Source organism: Erinaceus europaeus, chromosome 3 (genome assembly GCF_950295315.1).
Source record: "Erinaceus europaeus chromosome 3, mEriEur2.1, whole genome shotgun sequence".
Classification (NCBI taxonomy): domain Eukaryota; kingdom Metazoa; phylum Chordata; class Mammalia; order Eulipotyphla; family Erinaceidae; genus Erinaceus; species Erinaceus europaeus.
In genome coordinates this window covers 149,190,753-149,217,462 of record NC_080164.1, presented here as the reverse complement: position 1 = coordinate 149,217,462, position 26,710 = coordinate 149,190,753, and the positions used below count along the sequence as shown (strand labels likewise).

Sequence of the window (26,710 nt, the reverse complement as noted above, 5' to 3'; positions counted from 1 at the left end):
TTATAGTGACAGACAGAAATAGGAAGAGGTGGGAAGACAGAGAGACACTTAAAGCACCTGAATCACTGCTATACCACTAGTGAAGCTTCTCTGTTGCAGGCTGGGGCAAAGGGCTTGAAACTTGGTCTTTATGAATGGTAGTATATGAGCTCTACCATGTACACCACTCCCAGGCTTCAATAAATGATCTACTTTTATAATGTATTTTTGGGAAAAAATGGTAAGCTATATTGTAGAATTTACTGATACTATTACTGAAGTAGAATGAAAAGGAATTATAGTTCATTGTCATAAAATTTTCTACTTTAAAATTATGAATATTCTGAGATTATCACTTTATTAGAATATCAGAATATATATTTAAAATTTCAAATATGGAAAATTCCTGTATAGTAGACACAATGTCTCTTACACCATGGTGGCAAATAATCTATCTTCCCTTAGAATAACAGATAAAATATCTGCTAGCAACGTGAGCAAATAGTATTGTTAAAATATAGATTTCTATTAGTGTCCTGGTATATAAAATTTAAATGAAAATCATGTGATTTCCAAGTTTAGTTATAGTTTCAATTATAATTGAATAAATATAATTATAATTATAATAGTTTCAGCAACTATAATTTTGAATAAGGAAATGGAGCTCTCAAATATAGCACTGAATACAGCAAACTTTGGAAATAAGCCAAGTATCCAAGGCAAGTTTGTGCTCTTTCTCCATACCATGTTGCTTTTTTACAGTCACTGTGGCTTCCAGAGAGCCCATCACTTGTAAAACAACAACATGAACCCTGGTCAGATAATGCTATTTTTTAACTGTCTGCTAACCATCCTGACTGAGAAAAGTGATACTTACAGAACATTGTTTGAAGGTTATACAGTCCATCCACTTCTCTAAGTACTCTAAAGTCATTTCTTGGATTAAACTGGGCCATGAGAAAGCTATATACTTGGGCCATATTAGCTTAGCTCCTTGAAGAATTGCCTTCACTGAGTTGTATGTTAATGTTATGCCTTCAGCTTTTATTGAAGGGGACTACAAGAAACATCAATATGAAATTCATTACTGCATTTATTGGGAAAATGTTGACATTATTTGCAACAGTACCCAGTTTTCCCTATTACAAACCCATATGATATTATTTTCTAGGAAAAAAGTAGAGAAAAGAAAACTCAGTGTAGAAAAATATTTTCTTTGAGGAAATTTATGCTTCCAATTTTTTATTAAAGGAAGAAAAAACCACTTACCACCCCCATCCACCTTCGATTTATCCCAATTGTTAAGAATTTCAGAATCTAAAACAACAATTTTACCTATTGATAACAACTAATTTTCTGGCCTAAATGCTAGACACATTTACTGTCATTTTCTCTCATCCTGACCTTCTACTTCTATTTACATCTGACTTAATAACATCTAAGTACACGCACTGATTTTGGAACAAGGCAGGATGCTAAAGAATGCAAAAAGAAAAGAAAAACACTTGAAATGTGATGTTTCCTATGAGCTGCATGAAGTGAATCACAAAACAATAGCAGAGTTCATTTTTCATTCTTATGTTACTTTCTATGACGTAAATACTCTAGTATTTATAATATTGTGAGAGTAGAATTTCTATGGCTAGTGTAATACTACTGACTCAGAAATAGAAATGATCTCAAGAAATTAAAGTCATTCATTTTTAAATTTAATTCAAATAAACTATGAATCACATGCTATGGTGGGTAGAGATAATGTATGAAAAACCAGCATAAAAACAGTATCTTAAGTAGTATATGGTTAAGTAACTTAAGGTTGGATACCAATTTATTTACAAAAGTAAAATTTAATGTTTACTAAGAAGGAATTTGTGCCAAGTAGTGTAGGAACTAGAAATACCAATTAGGTTTGCTTGGAAAATCTCAAAACTGAGCAAAACCAGGTGGATTTTAAGAAATTTAAGATCATCAGTTAAGGGAGAAAAGAGAAAACATTTTGGCAAGAAGGTTTGACACATCTAAAGTTATGGAAATGAAGCATGAATAGCTTCATGCTAGTAGCAGCATGAATAATTAATTCCTTGGTTCATGGCTAGATAAATGATATAAGTATGGACTTAAAATTTCTACTTAATTTTAGGTCCACCATTTATTAGATGTTTGATCCTGAACAAGTGATATTACTTGACCAATCCTATATTTTCTCATTTCTATAGTGGATGCATTTTAGATGCTTATTAATATGCTGATAATAACTCACAAAATATTTCCTACTATGTATCATGTAAGATATTGTAAGAAATATATACACAAGAATCTTATTTTCTGAGCTCCTTGAGTTGCCTTTGATAGCACATTAAAGAAATCAAGAATTAAATGATCAGATTTCTGTTTGGAGAAATAACTCTGACCATAATGTTGAGAATAAGTTAGAAGACGACATATTTAGGAGGGGGAAAAAAGGTGGAGAATTACAGAGGCTCAAAAAAATGAGATATTCTCAGGGCATAATTTATGACAGGTAGGTAGAATGGAAAAATAAGATGAACACTTAGATGTTGAGGGATATTTTCAAGTGATATGGAAGATTAGATTTTATCAGTAATTGAGAAATGAATAATACATTTAGGGAAGGAAAAATAAAGTCAACTTAAGCGGTTCTTTTAAAAATTTATTTTATATATTTTGAAGATATGTTGAGATATTTTATTCATGTATAAAGAACTGGGGGTAGGGCTTATTTATAATTTTGGAAGTTAAATTTAAGGTATAGGGTAGAGTTGCAGATAACTGGTGAAAAAGAAAAATATTAATAATAGACTTGATTTTATCTATTTCATTAACTTACACAATATTCATTGAGCTCCCAGTATATGTAAGACACTCTAGGCAAAGAATCAGAGATAGATAAATGATTAGAATAAACATGGTCATCATCGCTATGAGCAGTGAAGAAGGTGAAGAATGCACATGCAAAAGAAGCAGTGCACAGACTTGCAATCAATCAAATCTTTAAGGAGGATGGGGAGAAGGGGACAGTGGTTCAGAAATTCTTTTTTTTTCCCTCTTTTAAAATTTTTTTTATTACCTATTTCCTCTTTTGTTGCCCTTGCTGTAGTTATAACTGTTGTTGTTGATGTCGTCGTTGTTGGATAGCACAGAGAGAAATGGAGAGAGGAGGGAAAGACAAAGAGGGGGAGAGAAAGATAGACACCTGCAGACCTGCTTCACTACCTGTGAACTGACTCCTCTGCAGGTGGGGAGCCGGGGGCCTGAACCAGGATCCTTACACTGGTCCTTGAGCTTTGCGCCACTTGTGCTTAACCCGCTGTGCTACCGCCCAACCCCTGGTTCAGTAATCCTTAAGGAGTAGAAACTAAAGAAGGAAGAAACAGTAACTGGTGAAAAATATGTTAACCGTTGCAGATACTTCTACAAGTATTTTCAGCAAAATCCTTAAAACGTGAATCACAACATGAAGAGTCAAAAGATGTAATAAAAAAGATGAGGGACTGCCTTCTTGATAAGTGAGAAAAGATGCTAAGGAGTGTAGATCAACTCCAAACTCAAAAGAACAGAATGAATAGTGGCAGCTGCCATAAATTGAAGGAAGGAAATTGATACTCTGAGGAGTATTTTAAAGGATCAAAAAGAGTTGCTGAGATAGAATTTTGCAGCATACCAGTACTGAAAGGGTTTTATGCTAATCCCTTGAGCAAAATGAAAAGTTATTACCCCAATATAAGCATGTGTAAGTTACTGGTGTTCTCCACTTACCGGACAATAAGTGAAAATTAAATCATAGGACAGATGGTTAAGAATTACATTAAAAGAAAATATAGCATTGAAAGCAGTTGTTTTAAAGACTCCAATTAGAGATAAAGGTAGAATCTGAGGATGGAGCAATGCTGTGACAAGAGCAGGAAAGAGTTTTATTTTTTAGTTTTTGGTGAATTACTCATATTTTACATAAGCATCACAAATTAAAAAGCGTAGACAATTGAAATGAGATGGCTTTGAATTAGTAAGCAAAGAAAACAAATATGATGGATTAGGGTTTTGAGAGGAATAAGAAGGGAAGAAAAGGAGCAATTATTAAAGTGAGAGAATTAGTCTTGAGCAAGTGTAAGAAAGATGAGTATATTGAAAAATTGTCAAAAGGGAGCTGAACAAACACACTTTTGTACTTGATGGGCATAAAAAAATCTGTGGCTGTATCATTTAATCCAGAACAACATTTTCAGAATGGTCAGATTTTAACTTTGTATTTTCCTGCCCATGGCTAGAAGTAATGTAACCAGGATCACAGTGTAAGTAGGCTTTATTTTATAATTGAGAAATTAAGTATAACTTAAATATGAAATTAGTGGATTTATTTATTTGAAAAATCTAAGTGTACAAGACCAAAGTATTATCTACATGTAAACTCCATATTAAATTTCATTTACTTTTAGACATTAATATCTGCATGCAATTATTCTTAGGGGGAAATCAATAGTTGGCAATTTATACATTTTAATAACTTTTAATATGTTCTTTGGATTAACTAATAATTCAACCACCCATATTCATGACTAGTTGCAAAAGCATACTTCTGTCAATCTGGTTAAACAGGAAGGATACCAATATGACTTGCTCATAAAGCCTCAGCACTTCACAAAATCAGTATTTTCTACTTAAAAATTAAATAAAACTAAAACAGAGATAGAAACATAGAAATATTGCTTAAGACACATGGGTTAGTTTGGGGACACACTACTTGATCACTTTTAATTTCTAAGAGCCTTTTTATTCCCACGGTAGGTTTACAAAACACTCCCAAAATTCATTTCCATCAAGAACTGAATGGAATATTAAACAATTTATAATTTAAAATTTTTTTTTAAATGAAAGCAACAAAGTCCTCTCACTGGCATTATACGGTAAAACCTAGTAGCAGAAAAACACTATTCTTTTGAACAATACTTCTGAGGTGCTTACTAAATGACAGGCTCTGCTGCTATGTAAAAGTGAGTAAGAACAAACACTGGTCATCCCTTGGCTGTAATCACTAGAAATGAAATAATATAAATAATGTTATTTGCTATTCTGCAATTTAGGCTGGAACATCAATGACTTTGAAGTACAATTATCTTCACCACAAGTTGACATATGGTAACGTTAAATCCAGTATTCATTGTTACACCATTGCTTTAGAGTTTTTTCTCAGGAATTTGGTTTTGGCATTAACAGTTGCTTTTATTTTCCAAGTTCAAAGACTTAGAAATGTATAGTCTCAATTTAATTGACACTTATAAAATTAAAAATATATATTATCTCAATAAGTTTCTAATTGGTTATTTATCCCACAAGCCACTATTTATCTTTTATGATGTTAAATAAAGACACAACCAGCATTTATCTTAAAAACTACCATTGTGAAAGTGTATGTGTACTAATATAATTTTAAAAAAGTAATTGTATAGCTAGCAATGAAAAAGCAGTATACTATATTTTGAGAATGAAAACATAAATCAACAATAAACAGTAATGGAAATGCTAAAATAATCTGGAAGTTAAGCACAGGAAGTTAATCAAATTTCCTGTAATATATTAACTGTTAGTATGCAAAACATAGCTTATAAAATGAAATAAACAGCATTCATTCAAACTTCTATAGTTCCAAAAATTAAAGAAGAAGATTTAGAGATTTAAACTACATCAAAAGTTTGGATACTTTAGGTTCATATGGTCACATGAATATTAAAAAAAATGAAAAAATAATAAAACCAGCAAGTGTGTTGTTCCAAATTAATGGAAGAACATTTAAATAGATGTACTGTTAAAAGGAACCAACAAACAGAAACAGGCCAATAATATTAAAATACTTTAAATCTCATTGTAACATATCAAAAATTCCCTCTTAAGGCAAGTGAATCTTTACAGTAACAGAGGAAAAAGTTGTTATACCACAGACACAAAACTTCCACACACTGCAGTACTTGAAACCTAAAAATGGGTTCCATGAATGCCCAAAGAAATTGATCATAATGGGCAGGGAGAACGTTATGTAAAGAAACTCATATGCCTGAGGCTCCAAAGTCCCAGGTTCAGTCCACCCTCAGGGGTGAGCAGTGCTCTGGTATAAAAAAGAAACAGAAGGAGAGAGAGAGAGGGAGAGAGAAATAGAGAGAGAGAAATTGATCATAACAACAAATAATTTATCCTATAGACAATATGAGCAACTTAACATTTCTAGACATTTCAACATTCAATTACTTACAGCTAGGGGGAGAGAAAAGGTCACCCAGGCTTTTACAAGTGAACAATAAAGGTAAGGGTAGATGAAAAATAAACAGTTCTCAAGTAGAACTTGGAAACTTTTTAATAGATAAAAATTAATGCCCACATTAGTTTCCTTTTTTTCCCTCTCTTTTTAAATCTTTCTTTCCGAAAAAAAAAAAAAAAAAACCTTTATTAAATAACAGTGTGGTGTTTATATGTTTGAACTTAATGGTCAGACTGATCTGGGTTAAAGTATACTTTTTAACTGATACGTGAGTATAAACAATTTAAAAAGTTTTGCTAAAATTCAATTTCTACAGCAGAAAAAAAGATACCTAAAAATAAGTAAGTAAATAAAAAATAAAAGACCCTAGTTACAAATTTGTAAAGATGACATATTAGAGGGCATGTAAAAATAATCTTGGTGCAGTAATGGACACAGTGTCAGAGCTAAGACACTAGCAGGTTTCAGAAGAAGTGTTATTTCAAAGTCTCAGTGAAGAACACACTTTGAAAGAAATTTTAGTATGTGTATATATACATATATATATGTATATATATGTATATATACACATAAAATTCTTTGTGATTATGCTTAATAATTTTTTTAAGAACATGGACTTTTTCAAGCTAAATTTGTTGGGGAGTCTCTTAATCATGGTGGGATGAAAGTCCTCACTTACCTTGTCATTTACTACACTCTTCCCATCCCAAGCCCATCCTCTTTTGGTGAAGTAATTAACAGTTGCAAACTCAATGAGCGCAGAGAATACAAATGCATAACAAACAGCAATAAACCAGTCCATGGCAGTTGCATAAGCCACTTTGGGAAGAGAATTCCGAGCACTGATGCTTAGAGTTGTCATTGTTAGAACAGTTGTCACTCCTAAGGAAGAAAAGACAAGAATCATAAAAAACTTGAAAAGACACTAGCAACAGTACCTGAAGTACTTTTTGCTTTTAGTGTTTTTCAAAGCTACCTTCATTACCATGTTTATCTGTTTAAAGAAGATAACTTGGGGAGAAAAAGTGCAAAGTTAATTATCACAAATGGTTATTACAATTCTTTAAGTACTGATAGAAATAACTCCAATTTTCAATTATGTTTGTATGAATTTCTTTTTTTAATTTTTTATATTTATTTATTTTCCATTTTGTTGTCCTTGTTGTTTAACATTGTTGTGGTTATTGATGTCATTGTTGTTGGATAGGACAGAGAGCATTGGAGAGAGGAGGAGAAGACAGAGAGGGGGAGAGAAAGAGAGACACCTGCAGACCTACTTCACCACTTGTGAAGCGACTCCCCTGCTGGTGGGGAGGTGGGGTCTCGAACAGGGATCCTTATGCGGGTCCTTGAGCTTTGCACCACATGCACTTAACCTGCTGCGCTACCGCCCAGCTCCCATGAATTTCTTTTTTATCAACTACGGTTGAGGTTAAAAACTGCTAAGACAACCAAAATACTTTCTATGAGGAAAAGTATGCATTTCAAACTGACCTACTGACTAACATTATTTTTTAAAATTATATAAAGTATCATTAATTTGTTCAGTGTTTATTTTAATCATGCTAAGCAATAGGCCAATCATCCACACCAGTGATCACAACAGAGTTATGATTAAAGAGTTCTTCTCTAGAAGTATGGCTGTATATGTATGAAATTAATTCTGCATCGCTTAACATCATGAAGACAAAATTTCCTTCATAATGAAGTTTAGAACCAAAAGACAAGCACGTAAAAATGAATCCTTATAAAATGTAAATTGCCCTTTTTAAGGAATTTTTACATGTCTGTTAGCTGAAAAAATTTTACTTCAAGATGATGGAAGATGCTGCCAGTTGGTGGTAGGTTGCAGGTGCTGACATCTAGCATGAGAAGGTAAGAAAATACACACGTGTGAACATGTGGTAACAACTGTCTTATAAATTTTTAATTCTCCAATAATTTTTAAAAAAAAATCTATTTGGGTGGTTTCCATTACTATGCAGCAGCTTTTCAATTTAGTGTAATCCCAGTGGTTTATTTTTGTTTTTGTTTTCCTTGCAGATGGATTTAAGTCACTGAAGATACCTTTAAAACTTAAGAGGGCTGCCAATGTTTTCCTCTAAATACTTGGTGCATTCTAGTTGAACAACCAAATCCTTAATCCATTTGGCGTTTACTTTTGTACATGGTGAGATGAAATGGTTTCATTTTATTCGTCTGCACATTTCAACCCATTTTTCCCAACACCATTTGTTGAAGAAAATCGCTCTTCTACATTTAATATTTTCCGATGCCCAGAGGTAGTGGGCCTTATTTCTAGGCTCTCAACTCTACTTCACTGGTCACTGCGTTTACGTTTGCTCTAATAGCAGTCAGTCTGTGGTAGCATGTGATTTTGATAGATGAGATTGAAAACAGAGTTTTGACATACATTTTAGGAACTTTCGTTGTTGGTTGTTGGTATTTTATTTATTTATTTATTTATTTATTGTTATTTGATCTGAAAAATTAAAAGGGTTAAATGTTCACATATGCAATATAAGATGGAAATATTACTTAGGGGAGTTAACAGTGAATGAATCTCATGAATGAATCCCACTTCCCTTTACTTTACTTAACTTTATAGCTGTGGTAAGAAAAAGATGCAAAACATTTCATTGTTTCTAACCCATATGTGAATTACTGAGGATGACATGTGATTGTATCAATGCTAACGAACATAAAATATGTGATATAAATGAAAGTTCAAAGATGGTTACATAGTTTACCTGTAATTCTAAGTCTACATTTCTAGTTGGAAGTGTCGAATGACCAGGCACCTGGTCAGGATGCCATAGATGTACTCCTCTAGAATTTGAGTAGGGTCTAGTTATTCAAACCAAAAAAATGTTGCAAAAATTTCAACTGCAAATAGTTAGTTACATGGCTATTTTCTTTTTCTGTTTTTAGAAAAAGACAGAAAGAGAAGACAAAGAGCAGAGACGGAGAGTGGAAGAGATCACAGCATTACAGCTTCCTTCAACGTGGTTGAGGTCACACAAGGCAAAGCAGAATACTGTCCAATTGAGCCATTTTCTGGCCCATTCACACCTTCTTCACCATGTTTCAAATCTTTCGTTGTGCTCAAATTTATTTTGCTTTATTTGATTTCATAAAATTGACAATAAAATGTTAATGAGTTTATAATTTGGAATGAAATAGATGGAATCAAAGGGGGTTATGCTGCGTGAAATAAGTGAATAAGTGAAGGATAACTACTACCAAATGGATATTTTTCACTCAGACATGAAGTATAGTTAACTACTTGAAGCAAGTGGGGAAGGGAGGCATGGTTCATCCAAGAAAATGCACACTTTGCTATGAGTGAGTGTGCAGGTTTGATTTCTCAGTCACCACATGGCAGCATCATGCCTAGGGCTGGCGAAACAGCTCACTTAGATAGCTTGCTACTTTACATGGATGTAGCCCAGGCTTTTATACAATCTGAGAACTAGTAAAATGGGTATGATGAGGGTGGAGACAGATTGGGAGAGGCAGAGAACACTGCTGTTTCTACATTTTATTAACTGTCTCTTCCCTAACCAATGTTGTATGATCATTGTAACCTAATGCTTCTTTGGAAAGTGTAGTTTCTTCTTTAGTAGAATGAAGAGGCAAGCACCTAAAAATATTCTCAAACTAAAATTTCATATAAACATAAAGGATATGACCACGTCCCATATATAGATAGTGTCTAAAATCTAGTTTCTTTATACTCTGCTTTTATTTTCTACAGTAGTCATTATCAAGATGGAAGTGACAAGCAAATTCAACCCATAACAGCTAAGAAAATTATGTTAAAGCAAAGAAATAGTAAATATTGAATATAAATGCACAGAAAGAAGAAAATATGAGCAGGAAAGTGTTTTCACAGAGAGACTGACATTAGGGGCTACCAGGTCAGATGTCAGTTTTCTAATTTTGTAGCCTTAAAGAAATTCTCTAGCTTAATTGTGCTACAGTTCTTGGTTGCAAATCTGTAATTAAAAAGGTTTTATTACTGTTACAGTGACCATTTGAGTTTCTGCACAAAGAAAACTATGTAAATATAAAAAAGATATCTTGATACATATGAGAAAAAAATTACCCTAGTCAAGAGAAAATTAAACTGGTAAGATCAAATCAAATCAATTCCTCCCTAGGTCCACATCCCCACCAAATGCCTATGTGGTTGTGGCTGAGATGTGAGTTAGAATCAGAAGGAAGTATCAGAAATTATGCAGGCACAAAAACAGCATTAACACAGAAGTGTAAAATTGTTTTGATACCACCTGCTGGCTACTGCTAGAAATGGCAGAGGCAACATTTTGATAAGGAATGTCATTTGGTTTATTAGTTCCCTTCAGAGCACAAGACAAAGCAATTAAGGCCCCGCTTTGTAACATTTACAGTATATTTGCACCATGAAAGGCTGCTATTGTACTTTCTTTTTGAGGTTGTAGTTATTACAACCATATGAAAAAAAAAAACACTGAACCGACTACATGTTAGAGAGGGAAATTGGAATTGTAACAATAAACCTTTCTCATAAAACCTAATTAGAAAGTACAAGGTCATGTCAAATTTCATTTAAATTTTTATTGACATTAGCTCTCCAAATACCTATAGTAAACATTTATTTCTTAGAATGGTTGCAAAAGTTCATTCTACTCTTTAGGAAGCAAGCATGAGTCCAGTGTCTATTTTGTGCTGGGCACTATCTACTATGAATGGAATGGGAGCAAAATCAAATAAGCTCTCTTAGAGATTACCAGTCAAAAACACTAGATAACCTAACATTAACCACACCTTGGAAGACTTATAATGACCTATTATTAGGTGATTTGTCTGAGCAGGAGAGAGTAGAGTTTTGTTAAAAAAAAAAAAAAAACAATGAGAGGATGAGTTAAAGAGGTCACCAAACAAGGAAAAACTAAATTTAGACTAAGACAAGGGCTGAACAGATGCCCAGGGCCAGGGCATTTAAGAAGAATGAAAAGCAGCTTTGCAAGGCAGAAAAGCAAAAGTTAGGGTTTCATGGAAAGAGATGAGTTTAGTGGGGCAGGCAAGAGCCAGATTTTTCAAGGCCTATTTGACTGTGATAAGGTGATAAAACTTTTCTTAAGAACATTGGTAAACCTTTATAGTTAAATTAAATATATATATATTATTTTGCAAAATATATATTTAAGATAGAAAGAAATCGAGAGGATACTGTGAGGTAGAGAGAGAGAAAGACATCTACAGACCCGCTTCACCACTCATGAAGTATCTCCCTTGCAGGAGGTGCTGGAGCTGAAACCTGGGTCCCTGAGCAGTGACATGTGTACTCAGCCAGGTGCTCCACCACCCAAGCCCTAATGTCCTAAAGTTAATTTTATCACGCTAATAGTACAAGCAGTGTTTCCTGTTTGGAAGATTAGTTGCTGTTGTTTCTCTATGGTTAAGGTAGTGGTTGTTTGTTCATCTCTAGTGTTTGCTAATATTTTCACTTAGACTTGGTTTACTTAAGTCTGAATACAATTCAATACAGTTAGGAAGTGTGTGTGTGTGTGTGTGTGTGTGTGTGTGTGTGTGTGTGTGTGTGTGTGTGTGTGTGTGTGTGTTGTTATCCTTCTTGGCATTGCTGGAGTTCTCTGGAGCTACAGTTTAGAGTAATAATAGTAAAGTTCTTTCAAGTATAATTTCAAATATCCTAGAAAGTTCTTACTTTCTTCTTTTTGATAATTTAGTTATGAACATTTTACATCTGCTGAAATGGTAGCTTGATTCCAGGATGATTCTGTCATGTTTGTTATTTCTCTGCTTGAATTTCAGTGTAGGTTTCCAATAATTTATATAGAAAGATTCATTCCCCAGCTATGTAAAGTTCATTAATGATTCCATTATAAAGATAGTCTCCATAACTGTTTTTTAAATTCTATCACATCATTTGATTTTAGAACTTCCATTTTTCTGCTTCTGTTTTTCCCCCAGAAGCTCCCTCTGTCAATAGATAGCTATATTTTTGGTTCTGTTCTGAATAGCTAAATCTAATTGATATTATTTAGGAAAATACTGTATTAATAAATTATGTTAACATTTTGGAAGTAAGGATAAGCTGATACAAGCAGATAACTGATACTCAACGAGGCAAATTCACAAATCTCATAATTTGGTCAGCATTATTAACTTTAATACAGATGCTCTAGCATAGTTCACTGTGTTCCTGCTAACTGAATCTAAAAAAGGGAAATTTTGAAATCACATGTAAATGAATATAACAGAGCATTGTTACAATCTTGCTGTGTTTACATAACTTTAAAATAACCTAAAAAAGAAATTCTTAAGAAAACGACTGAGTTCTAATTGCTATGTACCTAATTTATTCATACCCCCCCTCACTATCTGGTTTGATTACATAGAGGATGTTTCACAAAGACCTTGTAATTATTTAAGATTTTCTAGCAATGGTTGTAATGCAGAGCCATGAATTTTTTTTAAAAAATGATTTATTATTGGATAGAGATAGAGAAAAATTGAGAGGGGAGGGGGAGATAAAGACAGACAGACACCTGCAGCCCTGCTTCATCTCTCCTGAATCATTCCCCCTGCAGGTAGGGAACAGGGGTTTGAACCCAGGTCCTTGTGCACTGTAATGTGAGTGCTCACCCAGATGTGCCACACCTGGCCCCACCATGAAAGTTTGTATGCGGCAAAAGGTTATACAGGGAGAGTAGAATTTTAGAAAATTAATGGTGAGAAAAGACACAGAGAAACATTTCACAATAATCATGAGGGATAGACACAAAGAAGTATCAAATTTTAAACATGTATAACTAAATTATAATCTAAATAATAATTTGTCATAGCTTTCAAAGATTCTCTATTAAAAGGGAGAAATGTGTCTTTGATTTTTATAGTATGTCCTTTGCATTCTCCCATTCTTCTCTCTAGTCTGTGATACCCTTTTCATCAATATTCATTGTTTAGTTTCAGAGTTTTGTCATGTCTCATTCAGATGACATCCATTATCTCTAAATTAATCACCCTGTATAAGTGATACAAGTTCAATCTAACTATGAAACATTTCCTTCAATAATCTCCTCCAAACCAAAATATGTTCATTTTAGTCCCTTGCTATAAAACATACTTCAGTTTCCATAACTTAAGAATGGGACATAAGATCACATAAGATTGTCATCACATAAGATTGTCATGGCATTGCCCAGGTTTGAACCCAACGCCCGCTGCATGGAAGGAAGCTTCAATACCTGGTGTCTTTCTCTCTGTCTCTCCATCCCTGTCACTCTATTTCTATCTGAAAAAGGCAGCCTGGAGTGGTGAAGCCACACAAACAAAGACTGTACAAAAATTTGACTTTGTCTATTTAGCCATCCTTAAAAATGAGTGTATTCTATGCCTGAGACAGTTGTTAATAATTTGTTGCAATTATTTGTTCCATTTTGCTTTAGATAATTGAGTACCATCTGCATAGAAAGAATATGGCCTTTTCCATTATACTAATTTGCAAGGGTTGGCTTAATTCTTTTTCCCTTAGGGCCTGGGCCCTTAGATGTAACTGCTTACTTTTTTTTTTCCCCTTAGCTTAATTTGGAATATATATTTCGATACTAGCACCTATGACCCTTTATTTCACTTTATGTTATTTTTCTGTTGCACCCCTCCACATTTTGAGAAGCTTGTGGATACACTTTATTGCCTAATAAAACATTAAAATTTGTGCAACAAGCTATTTAGGTTGAACTGCATTAATTATGCATAGAGGAAAGTGGGTATTAAAATCAGGTAAGAATTTGGATTCTCTTTATGTCACATCAGCTGCCTTGCTAAGGTTAAGCCTCTTTCTTATCTGCAAAATGGCAATGATATTTTGAAGTGGACCGTGAGAAAGTAAAGTGCCAGTATATATGCCTGATACATAAAATCGCTCAAAAAATTAAATTCTTTTTCTGTCTCAGTAACTTTATTTCCAAAATAGAAATTATACATATATTTTACAGAGTCCCCTTAAGTGATAAACATAAAAGGCCCATTTAAAGCTTGTCAAATAAAGAGCTCAATAAACTCCCTGGTACTTCTGAGTTCATTGGGTCCCCAAAATATGTATCAAAAAGCTAGTCTAAACCAGGGATGCAAGAGTCCCATCTAGTGGTAGCTTAAGAAAAATCAAAGGACACAGAGACTGCCTTGACTAAAGGAGTCACCCAGAAATCCTTGTACTATTGTTATTATTATTTCCAGCTTTGAGAAATAACTTAATATGGCTCAAAAAATAAAACCTTGAAGATAATTCCTCTCCTTTCCTCCAACGTTTCAGGAAAATTCAAATGTTTCACAATGTATCTGTATATTTCTGGTGTTGCTAAAGCCATCTTCTTTTTTACTAAAAAAAATGAAACTTTTTAATTGCCATCAGGGTTATCTCTGGAGGTTGGTGTCTGCACTGCTATTGGTGGATTTCTATTTTCTTTCTTTTTTTCTTTTCTTTTTTCTTTCTTTAATTTTTCTTTTCTGATAGAGGTAGAAGTTGAAAGGCAATGGGAGTTAGAGGGAGGAGAGAAGAGAAACACCTGCAGCAGTGATTCACAACTTGTGAAGCTTCCCTCAAATTCACTCCTCAGATGTAGATGGACTAGAAGCTTGAACCTGAGTCATTGCTCACTGTAGTGTGCACTCTATAAGGTACGCCATTGTTGGGCCCCTAAAATCATCATCTTCATGACTAAATTACTCTGTTCTTAAAATTCCTGAAGGTATATAATTCAGTTGATGCTAGTAAGTGGATGTATCAATGTCATTATAATTCAAGACCACTCTCTTACAAGAATATCAGTGACATACCTATCACATTTAAGAAATGGCTTCCAAGATCTGTAGCATGAATAAATCTACTCTTGAATGAAATCCGGATTGAGGTGGAAGTTATAAAGTAATGCGGGGTCTACAACTGATTGAATACTGCCAGATAGAGATATTACTTTGGAGCCCCTTCACCTTAATTACCAAGTAAATCCAATCTGGTATAACTGCTAAATTCATAGAACTTGCTATCTATTGCATACCTGTATTCCTTCCAATTTCATATATTGGAATCAAATCCGTGGTATTTGGAGATGGGTACTTTGATTTCTGACTATAACAAACACGGAACCCTCATGAACAGAATTAGTGACCTTATTATAAAAAGAGACCAGAGAGCTATCTCACCCAGCTTTTTACCTTGTGAAGTACAATGAGAAGTCAGGCACTGTCTATGAAATACAGGCTTTCAAAAATGAATCATTCTGACTCTTGATCTTGAGCTCCCAGCATTGAAAACTATAAGAAATAAATTTGTTTTTGTCTCTAAAATACCCAGTTTATGATACTTTGATAAAACAATTTGAACTAAAATAGCAGTATTCTGATTTCATGAGCTTAAGAGAAAATATATATTCTGTATGAAGAAAATATCTCAAAAAATAGAAGAACACACTCTTCTGTGTAAACTCCCTGTTACTATCAAATCAAATTATTGTTGTAATTGCGTTGCAATAAAATGCTAAGATCGACCCAGTCTGGAAAAGAGAAATTTCCCATGAGTGGTCATCCCACTTCCGTTTATCTTGTCCATCTCCAAAACTCTCTCCCTTTACACTGTCTGAACTGGAAGACGCTTTGAAGAGGGTTAAACCGGGAACAGCTGCTGGCTATGATAACATCACCCCAGAACTCATTCTTAACTTGGGCCCCGCGGCAAAGAAGTGGCTCACTTCATTCCTGATCCCATCTTGGAATCTGAATCTATGCCCAAAATTTGGCGTCGTGCGAAGATAATAGCAGTTTTGAAACCAAAGAAAGACCCAACACTGGCCGCCAGCTATAGACCAATTTCTCTCCTCTCCGTGTGTTACAAACTCCTTGAGAGGCTGCTTCTGTCACATATTTCTCCTCTTACAAAGAAATTCCTATCACCCGCCCAAGCTGGTTTCCGCCCAGGAAGATCTACCTGCAAACAAGCCCTGGCCCTCTCAACTTACATTGAAAATGGATTCCAGAAGAATTTAAAGACGGGTGCTGTCTTTGTTGATCTCACAGCAGCCTATGACACGGTCTGGCACCGTGGTCTCCTAGTCAAGATCTCAAGATGCCTGCCTCCATGGGTGGCCAACACTATATCGTTTCTTCTCCAAAACAGAAGATTCCGAGTGCATCTGGGTGACAAGTCTAGCAGTTGGAGACTTGTCTCAAGTGGCCTCCCCCAGGGCTCTGTTCTGGCTCCTACGCTATTTAATATTTACATCAATGACCTCCCAGAAACTTCTTCAAGGAAGTTCATCTACACCGATGACATCTGCTGTGCAACTCAGGCATACAAGTTCGACATCCTCGAGGAAACACTCATGAAAGACATGTCTCTGATATCTGATTACTGTAAAAAATGGCGACTAATCCCTAGCACTGCAAAAACGGTACCATCTGTTTTCCATCTACACCATGCCTCGGCCTCGCGTGAGCTTAATGTGCAGCTTGTCGATACGAGAATCCGGCATGAAGCCCAGCCAGTCTATCTTGGCATTACTCTCAATCGCACTCTGTCATTTCACGAACATCTCATAAAAACTGCAGCAAAGGTGGGCGCGAGGAATAACATCATTGCAAGACTGGCCAGCTCCTCATGGGGCGCGAGCGCTTCCACTCTACGATCATCATCTCTGGCATTATGCTATTCCACTGTGGAATACTGTGCCCCAGTATGGTTCCATAGCACCCATGTCCACTTGGGTCGATTCCAAATTATATTCCTCCATGAGGATAATTTCTGGAACCATCCATTCCACCCCGGTTCCATGGCTGCCAGTTCTTAGCAACATCGCCCCGCCAGATATTCATGGGAATGCGGCATCATCTAAGTTCATTTCCCACGTCTACGCTCGACCGGACCTGCCAATATACGCGGATATCTTCGCCCACCCTGTCCAACGCTTGACGTCTCGTCATCCAATCTGGTCCCCTACGCCTACACTGAACTTCTCTGTTCCAGACTCTTGGAAACAGAGTTGGCAATCAGCTGAGGTAAAGAACAAACACCTCATCACAGACCCCTGCAAGCGTCAACCCAGCTTTGACCTAGCACGTTATGATTGGGCCCTCCTCAATCGCTATTGAACAGGCCATGGCCGGTGCGCGGTGCGCCGCTATGTTCCATCGCTGGGGAGCCAGAGACGACCCGAACTGCCCCTGCGGCTACAGACAGACTATGACCCACATAGTCAATGACTGCCACCTCTCCAGATTCAAAGGAGGTCTCAAAACTTTACATTAGGCTCAACCTGACGCTGTTGACTGGCTACGGAAGAAGGGCAAACGCTAGAAGAAGAATAAAATGTTTGGTGACTGTTCAAATGGTAATAGTCTTGGTAATTTCTTACATTTTCTTGAGGTGGTTTATCCTAGGAGATAATATATATTATTTTTGATGAATACTACATTTTTAAATACATTTTATCTCAAACTAGTCACCCAGGTGGAAATCATTTCCAAAGACTACAGCATATCTGAATATAAACAATGTTTTCTTTTTTTAATATTTATTTATTCCCTTTTGTTGCCCTTGTTGTTTTATTGTTGTAGTTATTATTGATGTCATCGTTGTTGGATAGGACAGAGAGAAATGGAGAGAGGAGGGGAAGGCAGAGAAGAGGAGAAAAAGATAGACACCTGCAGACCTGCTTCACCGCTGTGAAGCGACTCCCTGGCAGGTGGGGAGCCAGGGGTTGGGACTTGTCCTGTGCTTTGCTACCACCCAACTTCCAGTGTTTTCTTTTTTAAGGGTAAACAAATAGATAAGAATAAATGTACGCAGACATTTTTCTTTTCCTTTCTTTCTTTTTTTTAATTGCCACCATGGTCTCTGTGGAGCTTGGTGCCTGAACAACAAATGGGCGGTGAAGCAGTTCTGCATGTGATTGTCTTTCTCTCCTCTGTCTGTCTTCTCTTGATTTCTCTCTACCCTATCCAACAACAACAACAGCTATGACAACAATAATAATGACACCAACAAGGGTAACAAAAATGGAAAGAAAATGGCCTCCAGGAGCAGTGGATTTGTAGTGTGGGCAACGACTCCCAGCAATAACCTTGGAGCTAAATAGTGCTCTGGTGAAAGAAAAACAAACAAACCAAAATGTGTTACATGGTACCTGGGAGGATCAAACTTGAAAAGTCATTTAATGTATCTGTTGCTCTATCAGTTGCAAATATATGATTACATAGCTTATATGTACATAGTGTTCAATTTTAATTGTGAAAACAAAACAATACATACAAATTACCAAACTACCCATAAAGCATCCTTCACAGTCTATGAAACTCCAGGTATTCAAATGCCAGTTTTTAAAAAGTAGGTGTAAGAAACAGTATTCTATACAAATTTGGGGAAGAGATGACACTTTGTAAAACTGGAGACTATGAACTGAGGCTAAAGAATTTTCATTTTAATTCAAGAAAGAAGCAAAAACTAATGCATATTTGGATTACATAGCTATACGTGACTAGAATTCACAGTATGATCTACAGTTCTTCTTCTAGCGTTTGCCCTTCTTCCGTAGCCAGTCAACAGCGTCAGGTTGAGCCTAATGTAAAGTTTCGAGACCTCCTTTGAATCTGGAGAGGTGGCAGTCATTGACTATGTGGGTCATAGTCTGTCTGTAGCCGCAGGGGCAGTTCGGGTCGTCTCTGGCTCCCCAGCGATGGAACATAGCGGCGCACCGGCCATGGCCTGTTCGATAGCGATTGAGGAGGGCCCAATCATAACGTTCTAGGTCAAAGCCGGGTTGACACTTGCAGGGGTCTGTGATGAGGTGTTTGTTCTTTACCTCAGCTGACTGCCAACTCTGTTTCCAAGAGTCTGGAACAGAGAAGTTCAGTGTAGGCGTAGGGGACCAGATTGGATGACGAGACGTCAAGCATTGGACAGGGTGGGCGAAGATATCCGCGTATATTGGCAGGTCCGGTCGAGCGTAGACGTGGGAAATGAACTTAGATGATGCCGCATCCCGACGAATATCTGGCAGGGCGATGTTGCTAAGAACTGGCAGCCATGGAACTGGGGTGGAATGGATGGTTCCAGAAATTATCCTCATGGAGGAATATAATTTGGAATCGACCAAGTGTACATGGGGGCTACGGAACCATACTGGGGCACAGTATTCTGCAGTGGATCTACAGTACCCTTAGTTCTCAGGAGATAATCAAACTTGTTACATGTTGGACATATAAAATAATAACGGTGTATATTTGCTCTTATTATCTACTGCTATACAAAGAGTAGGACAAAAATCTGAAATATTTCTATAAGCAGATATCAATGCTAACAGTTAACTAGAAGAAGCACTTGAAAATGCATCTACGTTCTGACTATCTAAGCATGACTCTTACACAAAAATTACCCAAATATGAAGCAGTCACTTTTATGAATCCAAGTAAAAATAGAAAGGAAAAATAGTTTGATAGCAAACACTTTAGTAGATCAAGAGATTTAGTAGGTCCTGCTTCTTTACAGTTCTGGGTTTCAATGATCTTCACTGAAAGGGGGGGGGTATTTCTTTTTCTAACTCATGGTTATGTTGCTTTTCAAACTAATCAATAATATGTAAGTTAAAATGCCTAACAGCATTTTCTTCTACATTTTGCATCATCTGACATGTAGAATGTGCTCAATAAATGCTACTTAATTTTTCTTATTAGTATTACTGCTGGATATCATTGTAGAAAATTAGATGATGTAGGTTTTTTTCATGAAGCAGTCACAGTTTTGTTAAAGTGATATTAGCATGTCCTAGAAAATCCAAAAGTTAAGAAAAAACGATAGCAGATATTTTAATTCTCTCCCTGTACCCTTACTAATACTTCATTCTCATCAAGTATGTTTAATCAGCCACCTATATTCCTAGAACAATGTCCGAGTCTGCTTTTAGACTAGAACTAACGAGGCTTTCTAATTTTCCTTGCCATGGCTTATTAATGTATTTTGCTTCAGTCACATTCGTAATTGGCAGTGGCTGACTGAGATGAATCTCTGACAGTGGGGGGGAGGGTGGCTGGTGAGCTGGCAGCTTGCTGATTAGCATGAGCTGCCTTGTGCCAAAGTCAATTCTGGGATGCCAGGTGTGCCGCCTGTTAGCACTCTGCAGCCCATCCATGCCTGTGGAAGATGGGGATTTGGAATGAGTTTTGCAGCGACTGTTTCTGTCCTGCCTAGACTTGCTGTTCATTGGTTTCACACCCTGCTGCCACATAGGCATATACTCTTGCTGCCACATTCCAACTCTTTTCTAATTAAAACCACCTCTGTCTCCTTCCAAAGCTGCCCAATCTTGTTAGCCTGGACATGTTGAACCTACATCCAAGTAGATTTTTTACTCTCTCTCTTTTATGTTTTTATTATTCTTTCAATTTTATGTTTGATAAATAAAATTACACTATGTGGTTAATTGGCAGAAATTGTGAATGTATACCTACCACTGAGTTAACACACACATCCTGCCATCATTTTTTCTCTCTCTTTTGATGATAATGGTTACATTCTATTCTCTTAATAGATTTCAAATACAAAATACAGTATTCTCAACTATCCTCACCATGTTGGACATTAGGTCCTGAGATAAGATACTGAAGGTTACAACCATTTAGCAATAGCCATCTGTCCCACCTCCCAACCCCAGCAACTATCACTCTACCTGCTGTTGCTGAGTTCAACTTTCTCTTCCTTTGCTTTTAATTTTTTTCCACTCATTTTCTCTGGAATTCTAATCTCTCCCTGTTCTCATTCTACTATCCCCAGTTAGTAGATAAAGAAAAAAAAAAAAGTAAAGTGGGAAAGTCTGGTGAATAACATGTTGTGGCAAACTCAAGTCTGCATGACCAAAGGGACCACTTGTACTCAGATCCAGTCAAAGGTCACCATGAGGGAATACCAGATCTAGTCTTATCAAATTGTCTGTTTATTTTTTAATAATTTATCATTAGACTGTGGGAACCGGTAACACACACTTGTACACATTGCAAATATATGATTACACAGCTTATATGTACAAAGTGTTTACTTTTAGTTATGAAAACAAAACATTACATACAAATTACCTAACTACCCGTAAAGCATCCTTCATGGTCTATGTAACTCCAGGTATTCAAATGCCAGTTTTTAAAAAGTAGGTGTAAGAAACAGTATTTTAGGAGTTGGATGGTGGCGCAGCGGGTTAAGCACAGGTGGCACAAAGTGCAAAGACCAGTGTAAGGATCCTGGTTCAAGCTCCCATCTCCCCACCTGTAGGGGAGTCACTTCATAGGCCGTGAAGCAGGTCTGCAGGTGTCTATCTTTCTCTCCTCCTTTGTCTTCTCCTCCTCTCTCCATTTCTCTCTGTCCTATCCAACAATGACAACAACAATAACTACAATAATAAAACAATAAGGGCAACAAAAGGGAATAAATAAATATAAAAAAAGAAACAGTATTCTATACAAATTTGGGAAGAGATGAAACTTTGTAAAACTGGAGACTATGAACTCAGGCTAAAGAATTTTCATTTTAATTCAAGGAAGAAACACATGCAAAAAATACACCAAAGCAAAAACTAATACATATTTGGATGTACATACGTATACCTGACTAGAATTCACAGTGTGATCTACAGTACCCTTAGTTCTTAGAAGTTAATCAAATTTGTTATATGTTGAATATATAAAATAATAACGGTGTATATTTTCTTTAAGGTTTAAGAAGCCATTACATATATTGTGTAATGAATCCCTGCAACATCCCTATAAAATAGATAGGATGTGTCATGTTCATTTATAGAAAAAATCCAATATTTACAGAAGTTTCACATTTCCTTTTTTCTTTTTAAAAACTTTTTAAAACATATTTATTTATTCCCTTTTGTTGTCTTTGTATTATTGTTGCTATTGATGTTGTCATTGTTGGGTAGGACAGAGAGAAATGGAGAGGGGGGGACACAGGGAGGGGAGAGAAAACGACTCCTCTGCAGGTGGGGAGCCCAGGGATCGAACTGGTATCTTTCAGCTGGTCCTTACATTTGCGCCACATGCTCTTAACCCACTGCGCTACCACCCAACTCCCCACATTTCTTTTTTTCTTATTGTTTCACACTTTTTTTAAAGGTAAAAGTGAAGTCAAGACATGACACGAGCTCTCTTAATTCTTATTGTAATACACATTCATATGTGTAAAAGTAAGAGCACCATGATGTTAGCTGGTTTTGTTAATAAATGAAACACATTTTATAGTCACTACTTCAGATCATGATTATTAAATAACAATAACTCCACTGTTAAGGAAATTTTTGTCTAACAAATGAATCGTTTCTTCAGAGTTGTAGAGGAGTGATACTCTTTCTTCTCTACCAAGTTTATATCCTTCCTACTATAAAGTTTCACATGACAAGTTCACAGAGCTCATTTTCTGTAGAACTTCCCAGCACTAAATGCAGTATACTTTACACACATCAATTACACTGTAAACATATTACTTATAATACCAAGTAATTTGTTAAACAGGCATGTGAGGGGAAGGGATATCCTATATTAGGGACAGTATCCTATTCTTTTCGGAATTAGACAAGGAGAAGGGAAACAGTCTAAAGGAAAGGTCAGAACGACAGTCTGGGAAGGTCAGTGGCAGTGCACCTTGTTGAAGAGCACCTATGACCCTGTGGAAAGACTGAGGTGTTGGATACCTTAGGATGGAATTAGATGACAGTTTAGTTGAGGATGAAAGACACTGAAACGCTTCTTGGGGAAATATGTAAATATAGTGTTGTAACAGCAAAATTCTATACAAATCGATGGTGTTATGGAGATTTAGTGTTTACAAGGACTGCTACCATTCTGACACTAAATCTCCTATTACAACCTGTGATTTTTCATTTGTTTATCCTTTGTTCAAGAAGTCAGTCTGATTTCATATGACTAATTACATTGCCTACACTTTTCATAGCTAGGCCTTTTTTCTTTAAAGGTACTTATTTTTTTATTCATTTATACAAGATAAATACAAGAGGAGAAAGAGAAAGAAAGGGACCAGCACACTGCTTAGTTTTGGCTTTTGGAAGTGCTGGGGATTGAGCCAGGGACCTCAGAGCCTCAGACATGAAAGTCTTTTTGCTATCTTCCCAGCCTACTAGCTGGGGTTTTACAAATGCTGATGTCATCGTTCTGGGCTACTTTCTTCTTCTTTTCTTTTTTTTTCTTTCTCTCTCTCCCTCTCCACCCCCTTTCTCTTCCTTCCTATCTTAATTTTCATGTTTTTTTTTCCTATTTAGGACAGTGAGATAAAGAGAGGAAGACAAAGAGACATAATATTACCGCATTTTCCATGTTGTACTAGTCCATATCAAGGTAACTACCCTCATTTTGAGGAAGCCCAATTATATTTCATATGGAGTTGGTTTTATCAATCTAGCTCCTAGTGAACTCACCAATATGTTTGTGTCTGTATCTATACTTATCTGCCACCATAAATATCATCTTATCATGATTTTTCTATTTACTTACATATTATTTTACACACATATTAAATTTTTAAGAACTATGGTACTATATTGTAAAGACTAGTAATGGTAAGTTCTTGGTCTTTCTTTCTCTTTTAGCTATGCATTCTTTCATATGAACAAAGTGGTATTTTTAATGTTACAAAGATTTCATTCAAAAATGTATCTTTGTGCACAAAAATGCTTTTATGTTCAAATACATATTTCATAATGGATATAGCATGATATGACACTTATTTTGAAAATAAATACTTGGCATAGTTTGGAAAGACAGTTCCACAAAGGTAGGTATGAGACAAGCTACTGTTATGAATTGAATTTCTATATCTCTCCAAAAATTAGACCTTTCTCTCCCTCTAACTATACCAAACAAGGACCATATAAAGCCTTAGTATGCAGAAAGCCATCTAGAAGTTGTGAGGAAAAAAAATACCTGTTCTTTAATTCACCCAGTCTGTGATGTTTATTAAGGCAGCCCTAGCAGTCTAAGACGTGTTAATCAAATAGAGAGATACTGGAGGCTAAGTCTAAAACATAAGCAAGGCTGCTGGTGACATACATTACAAGAAGTAAAATACTAAAAATTCAGCTTGGAATTTACTTGTCACTCGTGGAGATGAAAGGAAAACAACTGGAAGTATGTGTCTAGAGTTAAGGAAAAAAATGTCTGGGTGGTGGCTATAATTTGGTAATTATTACATGCAAGTAAATTGTGATAAAGACTGAGGTCATCAAACTAGAAAATATAGAAAATTTAATGCTAAATACTAAGTCCTGTAGCACTCTGACACTTAAGAAGTCTGAGAAAGAATAAACACTTGGAAAGGGGATGGGAAATAAAGGAAGTATAGTAATCTTACAAACCAAGGGAAGAAATTCTTTCCAAGAAACTGCTCACTGGGGAAGATGTTCCTACTTAGAGGACAAGTAAATTGACCTGAGAATTGGTGACTATTTTCAACAATATTAAGAGGTTTAGGTGAAAGAGTAAAGAAAATGACCTAATAAGAGTAGGCTTTATAAACCTAGGCAAAGAGTCGATCTATGCCTTGTTAATAAGAGTGTGCCTGTCCATGATGACTGTACAGTAAGGATAAGAATGTGACCTACAGTTAACTAAAAATGGAGACCCCAAATCTCATCTGCTATACTTCTGCCTTTAGGTTCCTGATTATTAAACATTTTTTCTGCTTTATATATTAATTCTTTCTTATCCACCAAGTTGCAGATGCTACTTTAATGCCAACCTGACTTCCCTGGGCAGATGACCTCACCAATGTGTTCTAGAATCCCACCTCCCCAGACCCCTGCCCCACTACGGAAAGATAGGGACAGGCTAGGAGTACGGGTCGACCTGCCAATGCCCATGTTCAGAGGATAAACAATTACAGAAGCCAGATCTTCCACCTTCTGCATCCCATAATGATCCTGGGTCCATGCTCCCAGAGAGATAAAGAATAGGAAAGCTTTAGGGGGTCTGGAGGTAGTGCAGTGGGTTAAATGCACATGGTGCGAAGCACAAGGACTGGCGCAAGGATACTGGTTCAAGCCCCTGGCTCCCCACCTGCAGGGGAGTCCCTTCACAAGTGAAGAAGCAGGTCTGTAGGTATCTATCTTTCTCTCTCCCTCTCTTCCACTCCTCTCTCCATTTCTCTCTGTCCTATCCAACAACGATGCATCAATAACAACAACAATAATAATAAATTTAAAAAGAATAGGAAAGCTTTCAAGGGGAGGATGGGAAGGGATAAGGAACCAAGACTTAGTTTGGGGACTTTTAGATGGAACACACATGTAAGATTTTTTTTTTCCTTGAGGCTATAAAAACTCATATTCACTGTAACTACATTATCAAAGATGGAAAAGCCAGCTTCATGTGAGTTTCACTTCACTAAATTAAGGGAACATTGACTAAATCTAACTATATACTGGCATGTTTCCTATAAACATGGAAACGTCTATGATTCTGAGCTTCACTTCAAACAAACAAAAAAAAACACTAATGATATAGTATGAAAGAAGACAAAAATCTCCCTAAAGGTTTATAGCATTCATAACTCTTAAAAATATGCCTTTTGAAAAGTGATTAGAAGGGATAACAAAGGGTGAAACTGATTGGATGTGGTGTATTGCAGTAAAGCAAAGGACTGAGAGGAAGAGAAGATGGAAGTGAATAAACAGGGTGCTGAGGATTCAGTACATGATGATGGAGAAAGACCAGTTGGCAGTGGGAGTAGTGCACTGAAAACAGTCAAGGAGAAACAAAAAACTGTATTCGTGTGTCAAAAAATGTCCTGTAAATTTTTATTTCCCTAACAATGAGTTGGGGAGGGTGGGAAGTGTGGTACTGAACTGTGAAACCATGTATGTACAAGGTCCTGGTCTCTTCAACCTCAAATAATGAAAGACTTCTCAATGACATGCCCCCCCCAAAAAAAAGTGAAGTGATAACTCCTAATATCTAAGAGTCCAGATTGGTGATAACACTTAACTGGAATGGAGGCAGAAAACACAATATTATGGAATAAGGGAGTAAAAAGAGCAGCTAGCAAGTATCATCTCATGTAACACACACACACACACACACACACACACACACACACACACACACAAATAAGCATTACAAGCTTTCTGAAAACTAGCATAAGATAAATATAGAGATGCTTACCACATATATCTCAATTTATACAAAAATATGCCTTTTGGGTCCTTTAGTCTACACTGCAAATAATTCTTACAAAATTCATACATTGTTGTATAGTATGAATTTTTTTCAAAACTATTTATGTGATTAACAGAGGTTTACAAGATTACAAGACTTCAGGGTATAATTCCATGTTAAAGCCATCTAACCACCATAGTTCTCAAAGTGCTAGAGACAGTTTGCTTACTTCTATTCTCTTCATTTAAA

At 36.1% G+C, this 26,710-nt stretch overlaps 1 protein-coding gene across 2 annotated transcripts in view; it reads right to left on the bottom strand.

Moving 5' to 3' along the window:
- GABRA2 (gamma-aminobutyric acid type A receptor subunit alpha2) overlaps positions 1-26,710 on the bottom strand; it is a 142,569-nt gene that overhangs the window by 7,147 nt on the left and 108,712 nt on the right. Inside the window, exons 9-10 of one of the 2 annotated variants that reach the window (XM_007539676.3) lie at positions 6,927-7,129; positions 857-1,036 (exon numbers count right to left, since the gene is read on the bottom strand). In XM_007539676.3, the coding sequence (XP_007539738.2) occupies positions 857-1,036; positions 6,927-7,129 (383 nt within the window). The remainder of the gene's footprint in view (positions 1-856; positions 1,037-6,926; positions 7,130-26,710) is intronic. The other variant, XM_060188103.1, reaches the window with a different exon arrangement.